Genomic DNA, 18,198 nt, shown 5'->3' with positions numbered 1-18,198 from the left:
TTTCTAGTGTTCTTCGCGTTTTTGTTGCTGATCATTGAATTTTGCTGGAGGAGTAAATGTTAAGGAGGAGTGGTAACATTCCTAAAGCAGGAAGACTCCCCAAACTCTTTTCTTATTGGTGGGCCATCAATTGTTGAGGGTTTTGCTTTTAATTTCTCAGATCCATCAAGTCAGTATTGAATTGATCAGAGAGAGATACTGACTCCTAATAACCAGAGTCAGATGGCAGCTAGTATATATAAACCAGGATGCCATCTCATTGATTAACAAAGGATGTGCTTTCTTTTCATTGACAAAATGTTCCCACCTCTTTCCAGTGCCCTGCTTTCTAACCGGAAGAGCACTCTGCATACCAATCCTCAGTCACAGGTTTCTGGGTGAGTGTGTTATCTGAGTGTGACCGTTCAGAATCCAGAGCTTTGTTTCTTTTAGGCCATGGTGATGTTGATAAACCATCCCTGCTCTGTAACAAAATGGTCCTCAAGTTCCTGGAGTTCTCTTGTCCCTGGATTGATCATTTCACATTGATCAAACAGTGTGAGATTCTCGGTTCCACCATCTCCTATATCCCTCTGTGGGTCTATTTCTTCGTGTGTTTCCATACTAATCATTTCTCTACAGCTAATACCACTAATTAGGCTACAGCAAAGTCTTTCCTGGCCTGAGAAACATTCTATCTCTTTAAGGTGACTTTGTTTAATCTCATTCATGAAGTTGATCTTATTCATTTGACATCAGAGTTCAGAGAGTGGCCCTCTCCTATGTGTGGCCTACGCACTCATTCTGTCTTTGCACCTGTGACTTTTTTCTACAATTAAAATTTGAAAATTATTATTTATTTCATACTTTATTTCACATTTAACAAATAAACACTATTGACTGCTTATTATGTGCATGGCATTGAGAAAAAGTGTTAGACATTGTCCTAAATGCTAAGCTCATCTCATTTATATATATAATTTTTAATGTTTTATTTATGTTTTTATTAGAGCATGAAGGGGAGGGGCAGAGAGAGAGGGAGACACAGAATCCTAAGCAGGCTCCAGGTTCTGAGCTGTCAGCACAGAGCCCAATGTGGGGCTCGAACTCACAAAATGCAAGATCATGACCCGAGCCGAAGTTGGATGCTTAACTGACTGAGCCACCCAGACGTCCCAATCTCGTTTATATTTTTACATCTGTATTTCACAGATGAAGAAACCCGAGCTCGGAGAAGTTAAGTAGCTTATCTCAAAATCACACAGGTAGCAAGTGACTAATGGTGGAGGAAAATAGAAACAAATTTCTATCAGAAATAGAAATAGAACATTAGTGTATAGTAAGTACAAGAATAGAGAAAAACAGGAAACACCTACCCTAGACTTGAAGGAAGGTTTCTCAGAGAAGGAAACACCTGAAACTCGAAGAACCGGTAGGAGATAGTCAAGTGAGAAATCAAGGAGAGTAGCAGGGCAAGCAGGGGACAGACATGAAAACAGGAAACACTTGGGGGAACTACAAGGCGATACGGCCAAGCCTGGAACTTAAAAGGGGAAAATTATAAAATTCTTAATCATTATTACTAATGGTAGCTACTATTTCTTACAGATTGCACATTCCAGAGCCAGAATGTTAACCTGGCTTCCTGGTGGCTAGTCAAATGTTTTACTTGGTTATATTTTGAGGATAATAGCAGACAAATGTTTGTCAAGCATTGTTCTAAAAGCTTTTCATCTATTAACTCATGTTGCTCTTTTTCCTCTCCCAGGAATAAAATACTATTATTACCCTGTTTACACATGAGGCTGAGGCACAGCAGAGATAAGGAACTTGTACAAGATCACACAGCAGATAAGTGGAGCCAAGATTTGAACCTAAGCTGTTACACTCAGAACATACGTTTTTAAATGCTACCTCTTCTTACCGGTCATTTTCTATGGGCCAAATCCAGTGCTAGATGCTTGACATGTCTCATTTAGTCCACGGGTCCTACAAGGCTGAATCTGTACATAGACTGAGGCTCAGTATATTTTAGTAATATATCCAGAAATATGATGTAGTAAGTGTCATGGCAGAGATTTTCAAAGTGTATTATTTCGGGGACACCTAAAATTCCGAGGGCCCCAGAATGGGAACATTGATCTAGTGCCTAGTTATTCCACAAGAGAAATCACCAAGTGTGTTGTTGAGTTAAATTGTGTCCCCAAAAAAGGTAATGTTGAAATCCTAACCCCTGATTTTTGTCAATGTGACCTTATTTTGAAATAGAGTTTTTGCTGATGTCATCAAGTTAGAATGGGGTCATTTGGGTCCTAATCCAATGACATGTCCTTAGAAGAACGAGAAAATTTGGACACAGCACAGAGCAGAGATTATACAAAGTCCCAGACCCATGAGAGAAGGCCATGTGTGAAGATGGAGGCGGAGATTGAAGTGGTCTGTCCGCAAGCCAAAGAATGCTAAGCATGGTTGCCAACCACCAGAAGGTCGAAGAGACAAGGAAGGATTCTCCCTCACAGGCTTCAGAGAGAGCAGGGTCCTGCCAACACCTTGATTTCGTCTTTAAAACTAGTCTTTTTGGGGCGCCTGGGTGGCTCGGTCGGTTAAGCGTCCGACTTCGGCTCAGGTCATGATCTCGCGGCCCGTGAGTTCGAGCCCCGCGTCGGGCTCTGTGCTGACCACTCAGAGCCCGGAGCCTGTTTCAGATTCTGTGTCTCCCTCTCTCTCTCTGCCCCTCCCCTGTTCATGCTCTGTCTCTCTCTGTCTCAAAAATAAATAAACGTTAAAAAAAATTTAAAAAATAAATAAATAAATAAAACTAGTCTTTTTTTTTTTAATTTTTTTTTTTAATGTTTTATTTATTTTTGAGACAGAGAGAGACAAAACGTGAACGGGGAGGGTCAGAGAGAGGGAGACACAGAATCTGAAGCAGGCTCCAGGCTCTGAGCTGTCAGCACAGAGCCCAATGCGGGGCTTGAACTCACGGACCGCGAGATCATGACCTGAGCCGAAGTCGGCCGCTCAACTGACTGAGCCACCCAGGCGCCCCTAAAACTAGTCTTTAAAACTACAACAAATAGGGATGCCTGGGGTGGCTCAGGTCATGATCTTCACCGCTCGTGAGTTCGAGCTCCGCGTCGGGCTCTGGACTGACAGCTCAGAGCCTGGAGCCTGCTTCCGATTCTGTGTCTCCCTCTCTCTGCCCCTCCCCTAGGCTCACTCTGTCTCTCAAAAATAAAGAAACATTAAAAAATTTGTCATACAAAATAAAACTAGAACAAACACATTTCTGTTGTTTTAAGTCACCGAGTTTGTGGTACTTTTTTTACAGCATTTCTAGGAAACTAACGCAGAGTGTACACATTAGCAGGGAATGTGAATGTGTAGCATCCCGTCTGTAAAGCACTGGCTAATTAGAACTTGATGAAAATTGCTTTACAAAGAGTTAGCTATCCAAGTCCATATACTATGTGGTTCATACTTTTAAATTAAATGTAATTCCACTACCCAATTAGTAAAATGCTTCCTGCTTACATACAAGATGACAATTTTGTTCAACAAATTCCTTAGTGTTTGCCTTTAATTCTGAGCATTCGCAAAAATTAGTTGCCATTGCTATTGCTGAATCATGACAGTTCCACAGAATATGATTTTTATAAATTCAATGACTGTAAAGAGAAACAAGACTTTGGGTTATAATTAAATGTCATGTTCTCCCTTTTTTGGATAGAATGTTTTATTTTGAAAAGAGTGCTATCTCAACTTAGATTTCGTAACATGAAATCTCAATATGATGTAGTACATCCGAGCACTAATAACATTTTGCAACTCGCTAAAAGAAAGTACATAAAACACAAGGAAGGAGGGATGCTTTCTATAACGAGGTATGAGTTAATTTAAAAAGACCAAATTTATAATAAACAGCAAAAAAAAACCTAATCACCCAAATACATGCCATCATTTTTTATGGTACCCAGGTGGAAACGTTTAAGGGTGTCAAAGTATGTCAGAAGTTTGCAGGAAATGAGCCCGTAGTAAGTCTCAAACAGGGTACATTCTTTCCCACTGCTAATTTCCTTCCACGCCAGGGGCATTTCAATATCTGTAGTTTCTGAGGATGTAAAAATGAACTTATAGCAACATCTGTTGTATCTGATGTGCCTTTTTCCAGAAAACCTTGAACTGTGGATGGGTATAAGGCCAATAGACTTTGCACAAATTCCTACAAACACATCAGCAGGAACCATTATGGGTACTTCTTTGAAAACCACATACATCATCCGAGCCACATCTTGGGACATAATAAAGGCCTCGCCACTGCAGTAATCTGGGTAGTACTTTTCTGGGTACTCGCTAAAAGGGATAAATTCTTGACTATTAGGATCCCTGTTGGGTGTATCTTGATGGATAACTCTTCCTACATAGACATCCTCCAGGTGATCTTTCAGATTAAGAAGATAGTCTACCAAGCTCGGGACATTGACAAACATCTCTTCATCAACCTTAAGAATGAACAGGGCATTAGGGCAGAAAGTCACAGCCCACTGCGTCATCGTGATGATTTTCAGGGTTTGGTTCTCAGCACTGTCCAAGAAGATTCCTTGAATTATATCATTATTCTTATGGGACTCTTTGTCTATTTCTTGCTGGGTAGTTACCAAAACGGGCATTCCCAAAGCAAACAGTGTGAGAATGTGGTGCCCTTGAACACTGGTCACGTTACCCCAGGTTTTCCTGATGAGGTCCCGCCTTGTTCCATTTCCCGGGCTACTGAAGATAAGAGAGAGTAAAAATATATTCTTCCCTTTACACAGCTCCGACTGGCTCAGGATGTAATACTTGGAAAGATTACTTCTTAGGGGCTCCGTGTTCAATTTTCTTGCCTTCTCCTTAATTTCAAGAGCTTTCATATCCACATAAGGCAAAGCATGCAGAAAGTATTCTTCCACAAAATCAGCCCCAAAAAGCAAAGCATGAAACAGGATAACATTAAATAGAATGAAACACCACTGGTGAGTCCGAAGTCTGCAGAATGTCACCTAAATAAGACGAAAACACATGTTCATTCAAGTTTCATCTCCATTCTTATTTTTGCCCCCACTGAATGCTATACATACTTCTTACAGCACTTAGAAATACACTATTTTAAGTGTTTCTCATTTATTTTTGTTATCTGTCTCTCCCACTAGATCATGGTCTCCTGGACAGCTGGCAGAGAAGAGACAGCTCTCTCTTCTCCACTGTTGCAGAGTTCAGTATTTGGCGTGAAGTAGAAACTGAATAAAATGCTAGTTGGTTGTTTTCTCGCTTGTTTGGATGAAAGCCTACTTACTATATGCAAGGCACGGTGCTAGACATTGGAAAAGCAAAGAGGAATCAGGCATAGACATATGGATATAAAGTAACAAGCAGAATTATTGCGCTAAAAGCCTACAGGAAAATATATGATTTTTTTTTTTTTCAGAAAGTGAAGCACTTGGATCAGTTTCTTCTCTAATTACAAAGGTCAAGGGCTATTTTTCCATGAAGTGGTTGCTTTTGTTGGCCAGTGAACAATGGCTACTATCAAACATTTACATCCTTCTACTATGACTTTCCAATTTAACCTGATACTGATTTCTGACATTGTCTGTTTTAGCGATGTCCCCTAATCCATTCGACACATCTGCCAATATGGGCAAATTCCCGCTATCTGCATAGCACCCCTTCAGAGATCTAGGATGGCTCTGTGCCAAGCTTACTCCACATCATCAAAGAAGATGGAAACTTTCCATCTGGAAGGGCATATACAGTATCATAATATAACAGAGCAAGGGAACATTAAAGAAATTAAATTTCTTTTTTTTTTTTTTCGTTTATTTATTTTTGAGACAGAGAGAGAGACAGAGCATGAACGGGGGAGGGGCAGAGAGAGGGGGAGACACAGAATTGGAAGCAGGCTCCAGGCTCTGAGCCATCAGCCCAGAGCCTGACGCGGGGCTCGAACTCACAGACCGCGAGATCGTGACCTGAGTGAAGTAGGACGCTTAACCGACTGAGCCACCCAGGCGCCCCAACGAAATTAAATTTCTATTGGAGTTTGATTGACAAAGCCTTCCATAATAATAGTTACCTCTTACTGAGCATTTGCAGTGTGTCAGGCACTGTGCTAAGCACTTTAAATGACTTAATTCACTTAGCCTTGGTAACATCCCTTTCATATAGGTTATTTCCAAAATTAAGGTGAGCATCCAAGTTTAGTAACTTGCCAAAGATCATCTCAGTGGGTAAGGGCGTGGGGAAGGGTCATAATTGGAACTCAAGTCTGGGAGAGTCCAAAGCTTAACCACTGAGAATCCTGACCCCCATCTTTTCCTTTCCTATACCTAATGAATAGGCAACAAAACAAAACAAATCCCTGCAATTATAATCTGAATTCCATTCCATTTTCTCAAAGCTGATGATGTGCACATAGAAGAAACTTCAGCTTTCTCAAACCTATTTTATTTTATTTTATTATTTTTTTTCAATATATGAAATTTATTGTCAAATTGGTTTCCATACAACACCCAGTGCTCATCCCAAAAGGTGCCCTCCTCGATACCCATCACCCACCCTCCCCTCCCTCCTACCCCCCATCAACCCTCAGTTTGTTCTCAGTTTTTAAGAGTCTTTTATGCTTTGGCTCTCTCCCACTCTAACCTCTTTTTTTTTTTTCCTTCCCCTCCCCCATGGGTTTCTGTTAAGTTTCTCAGGATCCACATAAGATTGAAAACATATGGTATCTGTCTTTCTTTGTATGGCTTATTTCACTTAGCATCACACTCTCCAGTTCCATCCACGTTGCTACAAAGGGCCATATTTCGTTCTTTCTCATTGCCATGTAGTACTCCATTGTGTATATAAACCACAATTTCTTTATCCATTCATCAGTTGATGGACATTTAGGCTCTTTCCACAATTTGGCTATTGTTAATAGATATCAAATGCTTCCAAGATTTAAGAAACTTACCTGCATGTTGTCTGTGAACCGTTTCAGGACTTTGGAAATTACTGAATCCAGATGCCAAAATTATGTCCAAATGTAGCTCTCAGCATCATTCCAGTCTAACAGCAATTGAGGTAAGGTGCTTTGTGCCTGAGACTTTAAGGATAAAGTTTCTTTCCAATCAACTTGAGCTTTTGTCCCAGAATACCTGCTGACTCCATAGGGAAGCAAGTGCAGATTATGTTACAGCTAGAGTGAATCCAGAACAAAGAATGGAGAACACAAACCTTTTCAAACGCTTCCAACCTTGTATATGTTTTGAAACTGACCTGCGCCGGTATGCTGAATTCCTGGTGAAACGTGTGGGGGAGTTGAAAGAGCAGTTCACCTACATCACCTCTCAAACATCATAATACAAGGAGAAATGTCATACAGTATGTTTTGGAGTGCTCTCAAGAAGCTAAACAATTGGACTAGTTCCTGCTCCCTGGTATATGCATGAGCAAGACATGTACTAAACATCAAGGAATACTTATCATCCCTAATGGGTGTGGTTTTTTTTTTCCTCCCCAAAGAAACATCGTATGAAAGTTTTGGTTTATGTCTCATTGGGAAGGATTTTGAATTCCTAGTATAGGCTATGCAAGAAGTTTACTGAATCAATTATATGTCACCCCAACTACCTACCCAGGCATTTTTTATCTCAAACTGGAAAACAACACATAGTCCATTTTAGCCAGAACTGAAGGAACTCAGCATTTGCTGTTTGCCGTTTTCCTGGGGGCATGAATATGTAGGGATTATTCCAAACACTGTTTCTACCAGCAAGTTTAAGAAAGGAAGCAACATTCAGCATATTTTCATGTTCCTGTCACATAAGCAGTTGTATTGAGCAGTTGTATTGAGCATTCTGTTTTCAGGCAGGGCTGAACCATTTTCGTCTTTTCACATGTTGATGTTCCTGCCTGCCACTCAGGGCATTTTTTTGTAATTGTTTGGCTAGGAAAAATGTCAATGTTTGCTCAGCCATTTGTCATGCAATCTTGGAAATTTTTACAAAGTGGGAAAATCTAACCTAAAAAAAATCATCTGAAAGGAAATTTTTTATACATTCTAAGTTTAACAACTAAATACAAATCCTATTTTGCAATTTTCATCTCTTAGAGCTATAAATTTTGCTCCCAGATCTCCTCTTGCTTCAATTTAGACAATTTGGTTTCTTTGTTCATGAGAAGGTCTAACAACATTGCCTCTAGAGCACCTCTGTCTGGGATTTTCAGTTTGATTCATCAAACTCCTACCACAATTTGTTTGCTACAAATTGATAGGGGTGCTTGTTTTTCTTAATTACCTTGGTATTGCTTTGCCTTTCATAGAGGTTATCTGATCTGCATACACATGTCTTCCTAAAATTTCTTATAATGTCATCAGTCACTGTTTGGCTTAGATGTCTACAGAGGCTTTCTGTTGCCTACCAAATCAAATTTGCTCTCGTGGAGCCTGACTTTCAAGACACCATACTTGGCTTCTACTTCACATAGTCAAATTTTTATTTCCCATGTTTCAAGCGTACTAGATGGACGCAGGATGCTGGGTGCCTTGGTCATTCCCTAACACTAACTGGATATGTGACTGTCTTACTGTCTATATTACATGTTCTATCTCTTGGACCAGTCTGTTCAATAGGGTAGCCATTAGCCACATGTGGCTATTTATATTTAAATTAATTAAAATTGTATTTCCTCAGTCACATTAGGCATTTTCAAGTGTTCAGTAGTCACAAGAGGCTAGTGGCTGCCTTATTAGACAATGTAAATAGGGGACACAATTGTTGAAAGTCCTATTGGAAGGTGCTGGTATAAGATATGCGTGTTCGCAGTTTATGAGCCCTTAGGGAGAGACAAGGAGAATTTAAGTTCTTGAAGGGGGGGCGGGGGGGGCTGGGTTGAAATCCTAAGATAGCCGGTTATGATGACCTTAGGCAGGATGCTTAACCCTCTTTTGACCCGGGTTTCCTCATCTCTAAAAACAAGAGTTAATAATAGTAACTACTATGCAGGGCTACTGTGGGAATTGAATGCGGTAACACAAAGTGATCAGGAGAGTGCCTGGCACATAGGAAGCACACAATTTTTGTTCTTTGATGCTTAAAGATTTATGCTTCAGCTTTCAGTCCTCAGAAGGATCACACGAGGAAGTACTATAACTGCTATGCAGAAGACGAATATAAATCCAGAGATGTTACCTAAGGCCAACGGCACAGCCGGAGTGTCAGAGCTGGGATTTGAACCTAGATCACCTGACTCCTTTGTTTCGTTCACCAATCCCCTTAACTTGCTTTATTTTTTTCGTGAGCACTTGCTAAGACTTGCACCATGCCTTGCTTAGTTATTTATGTCAGCCTCCCCCGCTGGGATATAAACCCCAGGTGGCCGGGTTTTTTGTACTTTTTGCTCACTAACCCTATCTCCTAGAATAGCGTTTGGGACATGCATGATAGGCGGCTCAATGGGTTGTTTCACTTTGGACACGTGTCTGAAATTTTCCTCCCTCTCCTCCGAAAAGTGAGGATAAGGAAAAGCGCCACAGAGTTTGTGCAAGGTCGGATCGGTCCGACGAAGGACGTCAAGGCTCCGGACAAATTCCGATACACGGCACGGAAGTTAAGTCGTGGATGAAGCGCCACAGGTCCCAGCTATACTGCGCATGCTCCTCCTCCCTGGGCGCTCTCCTCAGCCCGCCCGCTTCCCCCTCGAGGCCGGGGCCGGAAGTGCACCCGCGTCCGCTGGGCGCCGCGGGCGGAGGGACGCGCGGAGATGACGCAGGCAGCACCGGAAGCCGCTCCCCTGTGAGGTTGCAGACCCCGAGCGGCGGCCGCTGGTCCAGGTCTGTATGTGAGGCGGGGCCCGGTCGGGGAGGGGGTTCTTAGGCGCCCGCGCCCCTGCTGACCAGGCGCGCCTCGGGCCGTTTGTCTTTCTCTCCCTGCAGGCGCCATGGCTGCGGAGCGGACCCGGCCGCTGCGAGGCTCTGGCGGCCCGAGCGCGCCTAGTCGGTGTGAGCCCGGCGCGAGGTCCCGGGCCCCGGGGCGCTCGCTCAGGTCAGTGCTGCGCGGAACACGACTCTGGGAGCAGGGAACCTGGGAGCGACGAACGGGCTGAAGGGATCTGGAGTTGATTTTAGAGATGGGAACATTGAGTCTCGGAGTTACTGCCTCTTAGTTCTCAGCTTCCTTAGCTGCGAAATGAGTTAACAATGATGTCCCAGGGCTGCCATGACTTTGAAAGATGAAGTGTGGAGAGGTGGTTTTGAAGTACAAAGCGCTGTATTAATGTGAGGGACTGCGCCGTAGTTGTGGGTATGCCATGGAAACAGGTGTGTATGTGACCGGGGGGGGGGGGGGGACGACGCTTGAACTACAGATAGCCATATTAATGCTCAATAATAATGGTAACTGACGTTTCTCGGAGGCTTACAGCGTGTAGGGTACTGTGCTAAACGCTTTACGTGCATTATCCGATTTAAGCCTCACAAACACCCTTGCAGGGAATGCTGTTCCGAGGTTGCATTTTACAAGTCAAAGACTGGACTTGAGATTGGTGAAGTGATTTCCCCAGTGTCACTCAGCAACAAGTGGAGTTGCAGAGCCTGGATTTTATAAACACTGTATTCTTTCCGAGCTGTTTGTATTCATCTCAAAACCAAAGGCGAGATGAATAAATAAGTTGTAATATTAAGTTGTCATAATAGGTTGTAAGATTTTAAATAAGTTGTATATTCACATGGTTTTAAATTCAAGAAAGGGCTCCTCACGCCTGTTCCTCAGCTCTCCAGGTTTCTCTGGAGGCAACCAGTGTTGCCAGCTTCTTGAATATTCCAAAGATACCTTGGGTGTGTGTACGTTTATAAATCCAGATACACGTTTTCAAAACCTCTGTACTGTAACAGCTGATTATGCTTGATGAGAAGCCAGGGAAGATGAAGCCTCGGGCTTCCGAACAACAAATGTCTTGTTTTCACTCTTAACTAGGCCAGGTCCTGGTGGAGGAGAGGAAAACGTACATGTGATGTTTTATCCAGAACATCTATCTCTAGTAAGACCTAGCAGTATATAGGTTTTGTTTTGTTTGCGACGGTGGGGAGCTAGGTAAGATGTTAAATTGCTTAACTTCCTATGGGACCCTGGGAAAGTCACTCCACCTCTTGGGTCATAAATCTCATTTATTAGTTAAGGGCAATAGTACTGATACTTTCCTTGACGTTCTGATAATCAAATGAAGTAACGTCTATGAGTAGTACTTGAATCTTTTAAACCAATACAAATATGAGAGTTGCCAGAGGGAACATAGGGAATTAATGGTAGAACCAGAGACCAAACCCAGGCCTCCTGGCTTCCAATTTAGCAGTCTTCATCATACCCATTTCGGAGCTTTGTGATTGTTAATATTGAGGGCAGAAGGACAAGTTTAATGTTTCATCTCAAGTCGGGGGGAGGGGAAGGCAAGACAGCATGGAGTGTGGGTACAGACAAAAATGCACCTAGCAGGAAATTCTAGCCTCAACTCAATAACTGCCCTTAATTATAAAATTAAACCCCAGTAAGTTTGAGTCCGTGAATTTTTCTTCCATGTATTTTAAGCCAATTTAAGGGAAAGTTTATGGTAAGGATCATAGGGTTGAAAGGGTTGTTAGTAGTCCTGTCTATTCCAGCCTTAGGGCTGCTAAAAGCTTTCCTGGCCAGTATTCATAATAATAAAACTAACAAAAGTACCACCCCTGCTCAATTTCTGAGTTTCCCAGCCCTCAAAGTGAGGGATAGCTCCCATTTTACAGATAGAACTGAAGTTTAGAAGTTGGTCAGAGATGCCCATGATCACATAGGAAGTGGGTAAATCACTGAAAGACTTGACTGACTCCAAAGCATTTTCATATATACCTCATTCTGCCTGTGTTTCTAACTGTCCTTGACTTTCCCAGTAATGGGAATCTCACCATTCTGGAGGCAGCCCCTACATTGTTGGAAATCTCCTGATGATTTAGAAGTTCCTCCTAATGGGGAGCCTGAGTGGCTCAGTCAGTTAAGTGTCCAACTCCTGATCTCAAGCACAGGTCTTTTTTCTTTTAATTTTTATTTATTATTGAAAGATAGAGTCAGAGCGTGAGCAGGGGAGGGGCAGAGGGAGAGGGAGACACAGAATTCCAAGCAGGCTCCAGGCTCTGAGCTGTCAGCACAGAGCCTGACGCAGGGCTCGAACTCACAAGCTGCGAGATCATGACCTAAGTCGAAGTCGGACGCTTAAACGACTGAGCCACCCAGGCGCCCCACTCAAGCACAGGTCTTAATCTCAGGGTTGTATGTTCAAGCCTCTCATTAGGCTGTGCGCTGGGCGTGAAGCCTACTTAAAAAAAATAAAAGCTCCTCCATGTGTTGAATTGAAATCCTGCTTCCTGAAGTTTTCCCCTGGGGGCCTTGTGCGGCCAGTACATGATATTGCTACAGGCTCTCTAAAAGAGTTCATTTTAGACCTGTGACCTTAAGAAAGTTAACCTCCAAAGTCTTTTTTTTTTTTTTTTTTTTTTTTTTTTAGAAAAGTAAATACTGGTGTTTTCTAATAGTGCAGAGTTGAGGAGAGAATATATGAATCTCAGAAATGGCTGGGTTTTTTAAAGGCTCTCACTGAAAAGTTTGTCCCATAATTTTCTATGGTGTCATGACTACATTAATTTGGCACGCTGTAAGATGTGTCTTAGTTTTTGTTAATGGTGCGAACCTACCTGATAATGTTTTCATGGGTATTATCAATTTGCCTTGTGGTCATTTAAATAATAATTCAGCTTAACTTATGTGTAAACATTTCTATGATGGATGTGTGGATATTCATGTGTGTGTAGGTGTAGGTGTAATAGAGGAAGAAGCCCCCCATGCTTTTTCACTGTAGAAAAGGATTCCTGGGCAGATGTTTTGGTGTATGTTTTTAATTGGCCAGTATTAATTAATTAGCTATGGTGACATTTTGTGGGTGTCCAAAGAAAAGAGTTGTTTTGCCTTGCTATGAGTGATTTTTTCCAAGTAAAAAATTTCTGGAAATGTTGAAGATAGAAGGTTGTTTGGATTCAGGAGGAGGTAGTGTGTTAACTTCTGTTGTTGATTAAACTTTTGGTGAACCGATTATTTTTTGGCTGCCAGGTAAATCCTTAAACTAATAAATCCTGCCTAGCCCAAACCCTGAGGATTCCAGAATATTATTTTGTTTTTAAAGTCCATTCACTGTTCCAAAAACCAAAATTATTGGATAGTAGATGATGTGATTGGAAAGTTTGGTTGCATTTACTGTTTTTTGTCTGATAACATTCTGGCCAAATTTGATATTGGGAAATTAATGAAAAGGACTTTTACTGACCTTACGTGAACAAAGTTGGAAGGTGAGATCTGGCTTTTGATGTAGACCTCATCTAGGTGACATTTATGGGAAAAATTTTATTTTCCTCTTTGACATTAATTTAGATACTAATGTTTTTAATCTATGTGTCAGGATTCCTTTTTTTTTCTAAATATAATTTTATTTTAAATTCCAGTATAGTTAACGTACAGTGTTATATTAGTTTCACATGTACAATATCATGATTCCACAGTTCCGTCACCCAGTGCTTATCACAAGTGCACTCCTTAATCCCCATCACCTATTTCACCCACCTCCCCTCTGGTAAATAGGTTTAGTTTGTTTGGTTTGTTTGGTTTGTTTTCTCGTCTCGTCTCGCCTCGCCTTGCCTCGCCTTGCCTCGACTTTCTGTTTTGATTTTATTTTTTTTAATTTACATCCAAATTAGTTAGCATATAGTGCAACAATGATTTCAGGACTAGATTCCTTAATGCCCCTTACCCATTTAGCCCATCCCCCCTCCCACAACCCCTCCAGTAACCCTCTGATTGTTCTCCATATTTAAGAGTCTCTTATATTTTGTCCCCCTCTGTGTTTTTATATTAGTTTTGTTTCCCTTCCCTTATGTTCATCTGTTTTGTCTCTTAAAGTCCTCATATGAGTGAAGTCGTATGATATTTGTCTTTCTCTAATTTCGCTTAGCATAATATCTTCCAGTTCCATCCATGTAGTTGCAAATGGCAAGATTTCATTCTTTTTGATTGCCGAGTAATACTCCATTGTATATATGCCACATCTTTATCCATTCATCCATCGATGCACATTTGGGCGTTTTCCATACTTTGGCTATTGTTGATAGTGCTGCTATAAACATGGGGGTGCATGTGTCCCTTTGAAACTGCACACCTGTATCCCTTGGATAAATACCTAGTAGTGCAATTGCTGGGTTGTAGGGTAGTTCTATTTTTAGTTTTTTGAGGAACCTCCATATTGTTTTCCAGAGTGGCTGCACCAGCTTGCATTCCCACCAACAATGCAAAAGAGATCTCTTTCTCTGCATCCTCGGCAACATCTGTTGTTGCCTGAGTTGTTCATGTTAGCCATTCTGACAGGTGTAAGGTGGTATCTCATTTGATTTGTATTTCCCTGATGATGAGTGATGTGGAGCATTTTTTCATTGTCGGTTGGCCATCTGGATGTCTTCTTTGGAGAAGTATCTATTCATGTCTTATGCCCATTTCTTCACTGGATTATTTGTTTTCTGGGTGTTGAGTTTGATAAGTTCTTTCTAGATTTTGGATACTAACCCTTTATCTGATGTGTCGTTTGCAAATATCTTCTCCCATTCTGTCGGTTGCTTTTAGTTTTGCTGACTGTTTCCTTTGCTGTGCAGAAGCTTTTTATTCTGATGAGGTCCCAGTAGTTCATTTTTGCTTTTGTTTCCCTTGCCTCTGGAGATGTGTTGAGATTTGGGTGTTAATTTTTAAAATTAGTATGGCAATCTGGTAGGAAACTAAGTGATATTAGAAGGAAAGCTTTGTTTTTTAATTATGGAATGTTTAAACATATGGTAGTAAAGAGAATAAAAACCTCCGTGTATCCATCATCCAGCACTAACATCTATCAACATATAGCTAAGCTTGGGAAAGATGATTTTTGCTGATTTGCTGTATTTTTTGTTTTTTCATTAGTTTACTCCCTGTTCTTAAAAGCGGGTTGATACCTTGATGCAATGTGTAATGCTATATACTTGTAACGTTTCTTTTTGCTCCAGTTAGTCCTGGAGCAATGTGTCGTTCTTTTAAAGGAGAAGGTGGTATAATCAGATAGGTACCAGATTTTATAACCAGGTTGTGATTCTCCTGGTTGTAGCTGTAGTCAGAGAGAGACAGTTCGGTCTGTGTGGTTGGAAGAGTACTGATGGAGGGAGCACTGACTTCCAGTCTGTTCTGATGCTGTTTTAATAGCTCTATTGACTGTAGGTAGGCAAATCACTTACCTTCTCTGACTTGTAACTTCCTCCTCCGCAAAGTAGAGATGATGCTACCTGGGGTTTTTTTGTTTTTTGTTTTTGTTTTTTTGTTTTGTTTTGTTTTTTTCTTGGTGTTTTGGAAGCATCAGGATTACTTATTTGTGCAAGCTTCCTTGACCCTCTTTGCTCTCTGGGGGCACATGATTAAGAGTTGTCACCAGCTCATATGAGGCTTATAAAAAGTATGTAAGGCTACATAAGGCCTTTGGTAATTTTTGTTCTAACAGGCAGTGCCATAAAGGAAGTAGAAAAACCAAAATACCTGAGCCACATGATTTATTACATCTGCCTGTTTTTCTTCCCCAGACCTTTTTTGCCTGAATATTTATTGAAAACCCAGTAGTCAGTTCTGTGATTTTGGTAACAGATCAAGCTGTGCCTACATGATAACTAATGTCTCCAGTTACTGCTCAGGAGACTTGCCTTCTGGTTGTCACATGCTGGTGCTTATATTTGTGACTTAAGTACCCAAATAGAGCGTATTAAGGAAATAGTGTTACGATGGTTTTGATCGTGTTGGGGGGAGGGGAGAGAAGTGTATAGAATAAACTATTTTATAATGAGTGATACTATAAATCTTTTACTGTGAAGGTGCATGTAGCATGTGCTAGACTTCAAAAGGAGCAAGTCACATACACCAGCATAAGTCTCACTGATTTATGTTTCAGAGATCATGATTCATTAAAGTATGTTTTCTTAGATGTATTATCTTTTGTGTGCATGGAAGATTTTCGAATACAATATATTAACTGTAAAGTTGTAATGTAATAACATAAAGTTGTAATGCCAAGTTTTTTACACTAATTTTCATTTGTTAGCAGTCTTGCTTGAATGGTCTTTTTGAGCAGAACTAATACAATATTTTGATGTGCCACAGGTAAATTTTTCCATAACCTTATGGAGAGAAAGGACTTTGAGACATGGCTTGATAACATTTCTGTTACATTTCTTTCTCTGACGGACTTGCAGAAAAATGAAACTCTGGATCACCTGATTAGTCTGAGTGGGGCAGTCCAGCTCAGGCATCTCTCCAATAACCTGGAGACTCTCCTCAAGCGGGACTTCCTCAAACTCCTTCCCCTGGAGCTCAGTTTTTATTTGTTAAAATGGCTCGATCCTCAGACTTTACTCACATGCTGCCTCGTCTCTAAACAGTGGAATAAGGTGATAAGTGCCTGTACAGAGGTGTGGCAGACTGCGTGTAAAAATTTGGGCTGGCAGATAGATGATTCTGTTCAGGACGCTTTGCACTGGAAGAAGGTTTATTTGAAGGCTATTTTGAGAATGAAGCAACTGGAGGACCATGAAGCCTTTGAGACCTCATCGTTAATTGGACACAGTGCCAGAGTGTATGCACTTTACTACAAGGATGGACTTCTCTGTACAGGTAAGAGATTCTGGAACTGTTTTGTTGTTGTTGTGCATTTCATAGGGTATAATCTTAGAAACAGAACAAACTAGTCCTTAGGCTTGAGGATGGCAAGTATTAATTATATGAGATACCTATAGTGGAATTTCCCCCTCCCTCCATCCCTGAGTAGTTTTACACCCTTTTATCCTCTTTCCCTCTAGAAGACAAATCATTTTTATAGAATTTTGTGAGAAGAAGGCTCCAGACATTCTTTTTTTTTTCTTTTTTCTCTTTTCTCTTTCCTTTTTCCTTTTCCTTTCCTCCATGCCCAGCATGGAACTCAATGCGGTGCTTGAACTCACAACCCTGAGACCAAGACCTCAGCTGAGATCAAGAGTCGGACGCTTAACCGACTGAGCCACCCAGACACCCCCAGACATTCTTTTAAATGTGATGTGAGTCAGAAAGCTGTAACTATTTTTTTCAGTGCTTTTTCCTTCCATGTACAGTTTTCCATGTTGGTTAAACTTTTTTTCTGTCAACAGTGATTTTTGAGAAAAACCAGTGGAAAAGATGATGCCTAGACCTAGCAAGTAGTTAGATCATCTTGCAAGAATTACTTAACCTCTCTGTGTTTGTTTTCTTATCTATAAAGTATGGGAATGGAGGTATTTCTTTCTTGCTAAAATTCCTGTGGTTCTAAGAAGAATTAAAAGTTAAAAGAATTTGGGCATGGAAACAAAGACAGATGGATATTTTAATCCTAAGCAATTAAGTAACTATGTAGCAGATATAATCATTAAAATTTGGAATTGTGTGATTCTTCCAGTTATAATGGCTCTTTGTACATGTAATCAGTGCATATGTTTTAGGCAGTACATTTTGATGGGCATTGTAAATAATTCTTAGGCAATGGTGCAGAATGATTTCAGGCAGCCTTATTGATGATCCCGATGCCTTTTCACTTCCAATGTATGTAATATTTAGGGATCCTTGGTGTTCTTTTTTCATCCAGGATAATTTCTTTTTAAAAAAATTTTTTTATAGGTCAGGCCCTTCTTGTTTTTTTGTTTTTTTGTTTTTTTATTTTTTTATTTTTATTTTTTTGATGTTTATTTATTTTTGAGAGAGAGCACAAGCAGGGGAGGGGCAGAGAGAGAGGGAGACACAGGACCCAAAGCAGGCTGCAGGCTCTGAGCTGTCAGCACAACCCGACGTGGTGCTCGAACCCACAACGGTGAGATCATGACCTGAGCCGAAGTCAGACGCTTAACTGACTGAGCCACCCAGGCGCCCTAATCCAAGATAAACATTTGAGTATTACTGAAGTACATAGTTGCCTTTTAAAAAAAATTTTTTTTAGTTTATGTATTTATTGTTTGAGAGAGAGAGAGAGAGGGAGGGAAGGAGGGAGGGAGAAAGCAAGCAGGAGAGGGGCAGAGAGAGAGGCAGATGCAGAATCTGAAGCAGGCTCCACCCTGTCAGCACAGAA

The 18,198-nt window shown here is 41.0% G+C and overlaps 2 protein-coding genes across 3 annotated transcripts in view; one reads left to right on the top strand and one right to left on the bottom strand.

Annotated features, from left to right (window-relative positions):
• Window positions 1-3,914: 3,914 nt before the first annotated feature.
• On the bottom strand, window positions 3,915-7,272 carry B3GALT9 (beta-1,3-galactosyltransferase 9). The gene is made up of 2 exons (XM_019453912.2): window positions 6,971-7,272; window positions 3,915-5,018 (listed from the first exon to the last, which is right to left on the bottom strand). The coding sequence occupies exons 1-2, from the start codon at window positions 6,974-6,976 to the stop codon at window positions 3,915-3,917; spliced, it is 1,110 nt and encodes a 369-aa protein (XP_019309457.1). The 5' UTR covers window positions 6,977-7,272.
• Window positions 7,273-9,715: 2,443 nt separating this feature from the next.
• Window positions 9,716-18,198, top strand: part of FBXW2 (F-box and WD repeat domain containing 2) — a 32,583-nt gene continuing 24,100 nt past the window's right edge. For both annotated transcript variants that reach the window (XM_019454016.2, XM_019454014.2), the window contains exons 1-3: window positions 9,716-9,832; window positions 9,935-10,043; window positions 16,233-16,742. In XM_019454016.2, the coding sequence (XP_019309561.1) occupies window positions 16,253-16,742 (490 nt within the window). In that variant the 5' untranslated portion in view covers window positions 9,716-9,832; window positions 9,935-10,043; window positions 16,233-16,252. The remainder of the gene's footprint in view (window positions 9,833-9,934; window positions 10,044-16,232; window positions 16,743-18,198) is intronic.

Source organism: Panthera pardus, unplaced genomic scaffold (assembly GCF_024362965.1).
Source record: "Panthera pardus isolate Hobbes unplaced genomic scaffold, ASM2436296v1 HiC_scaffold_20, whole genome shotgun sequence".
NCBI lineage: Eukaryota > Metazoa > Chordata > Mammalia > Carnivora > Felidae > Panthera > Panthera pardus.
The sequence above is the reverse complement of the archived record's forward strand: the minus strand, read 5'-3'. Positions and strand labels throughout refer to the sequence as shown.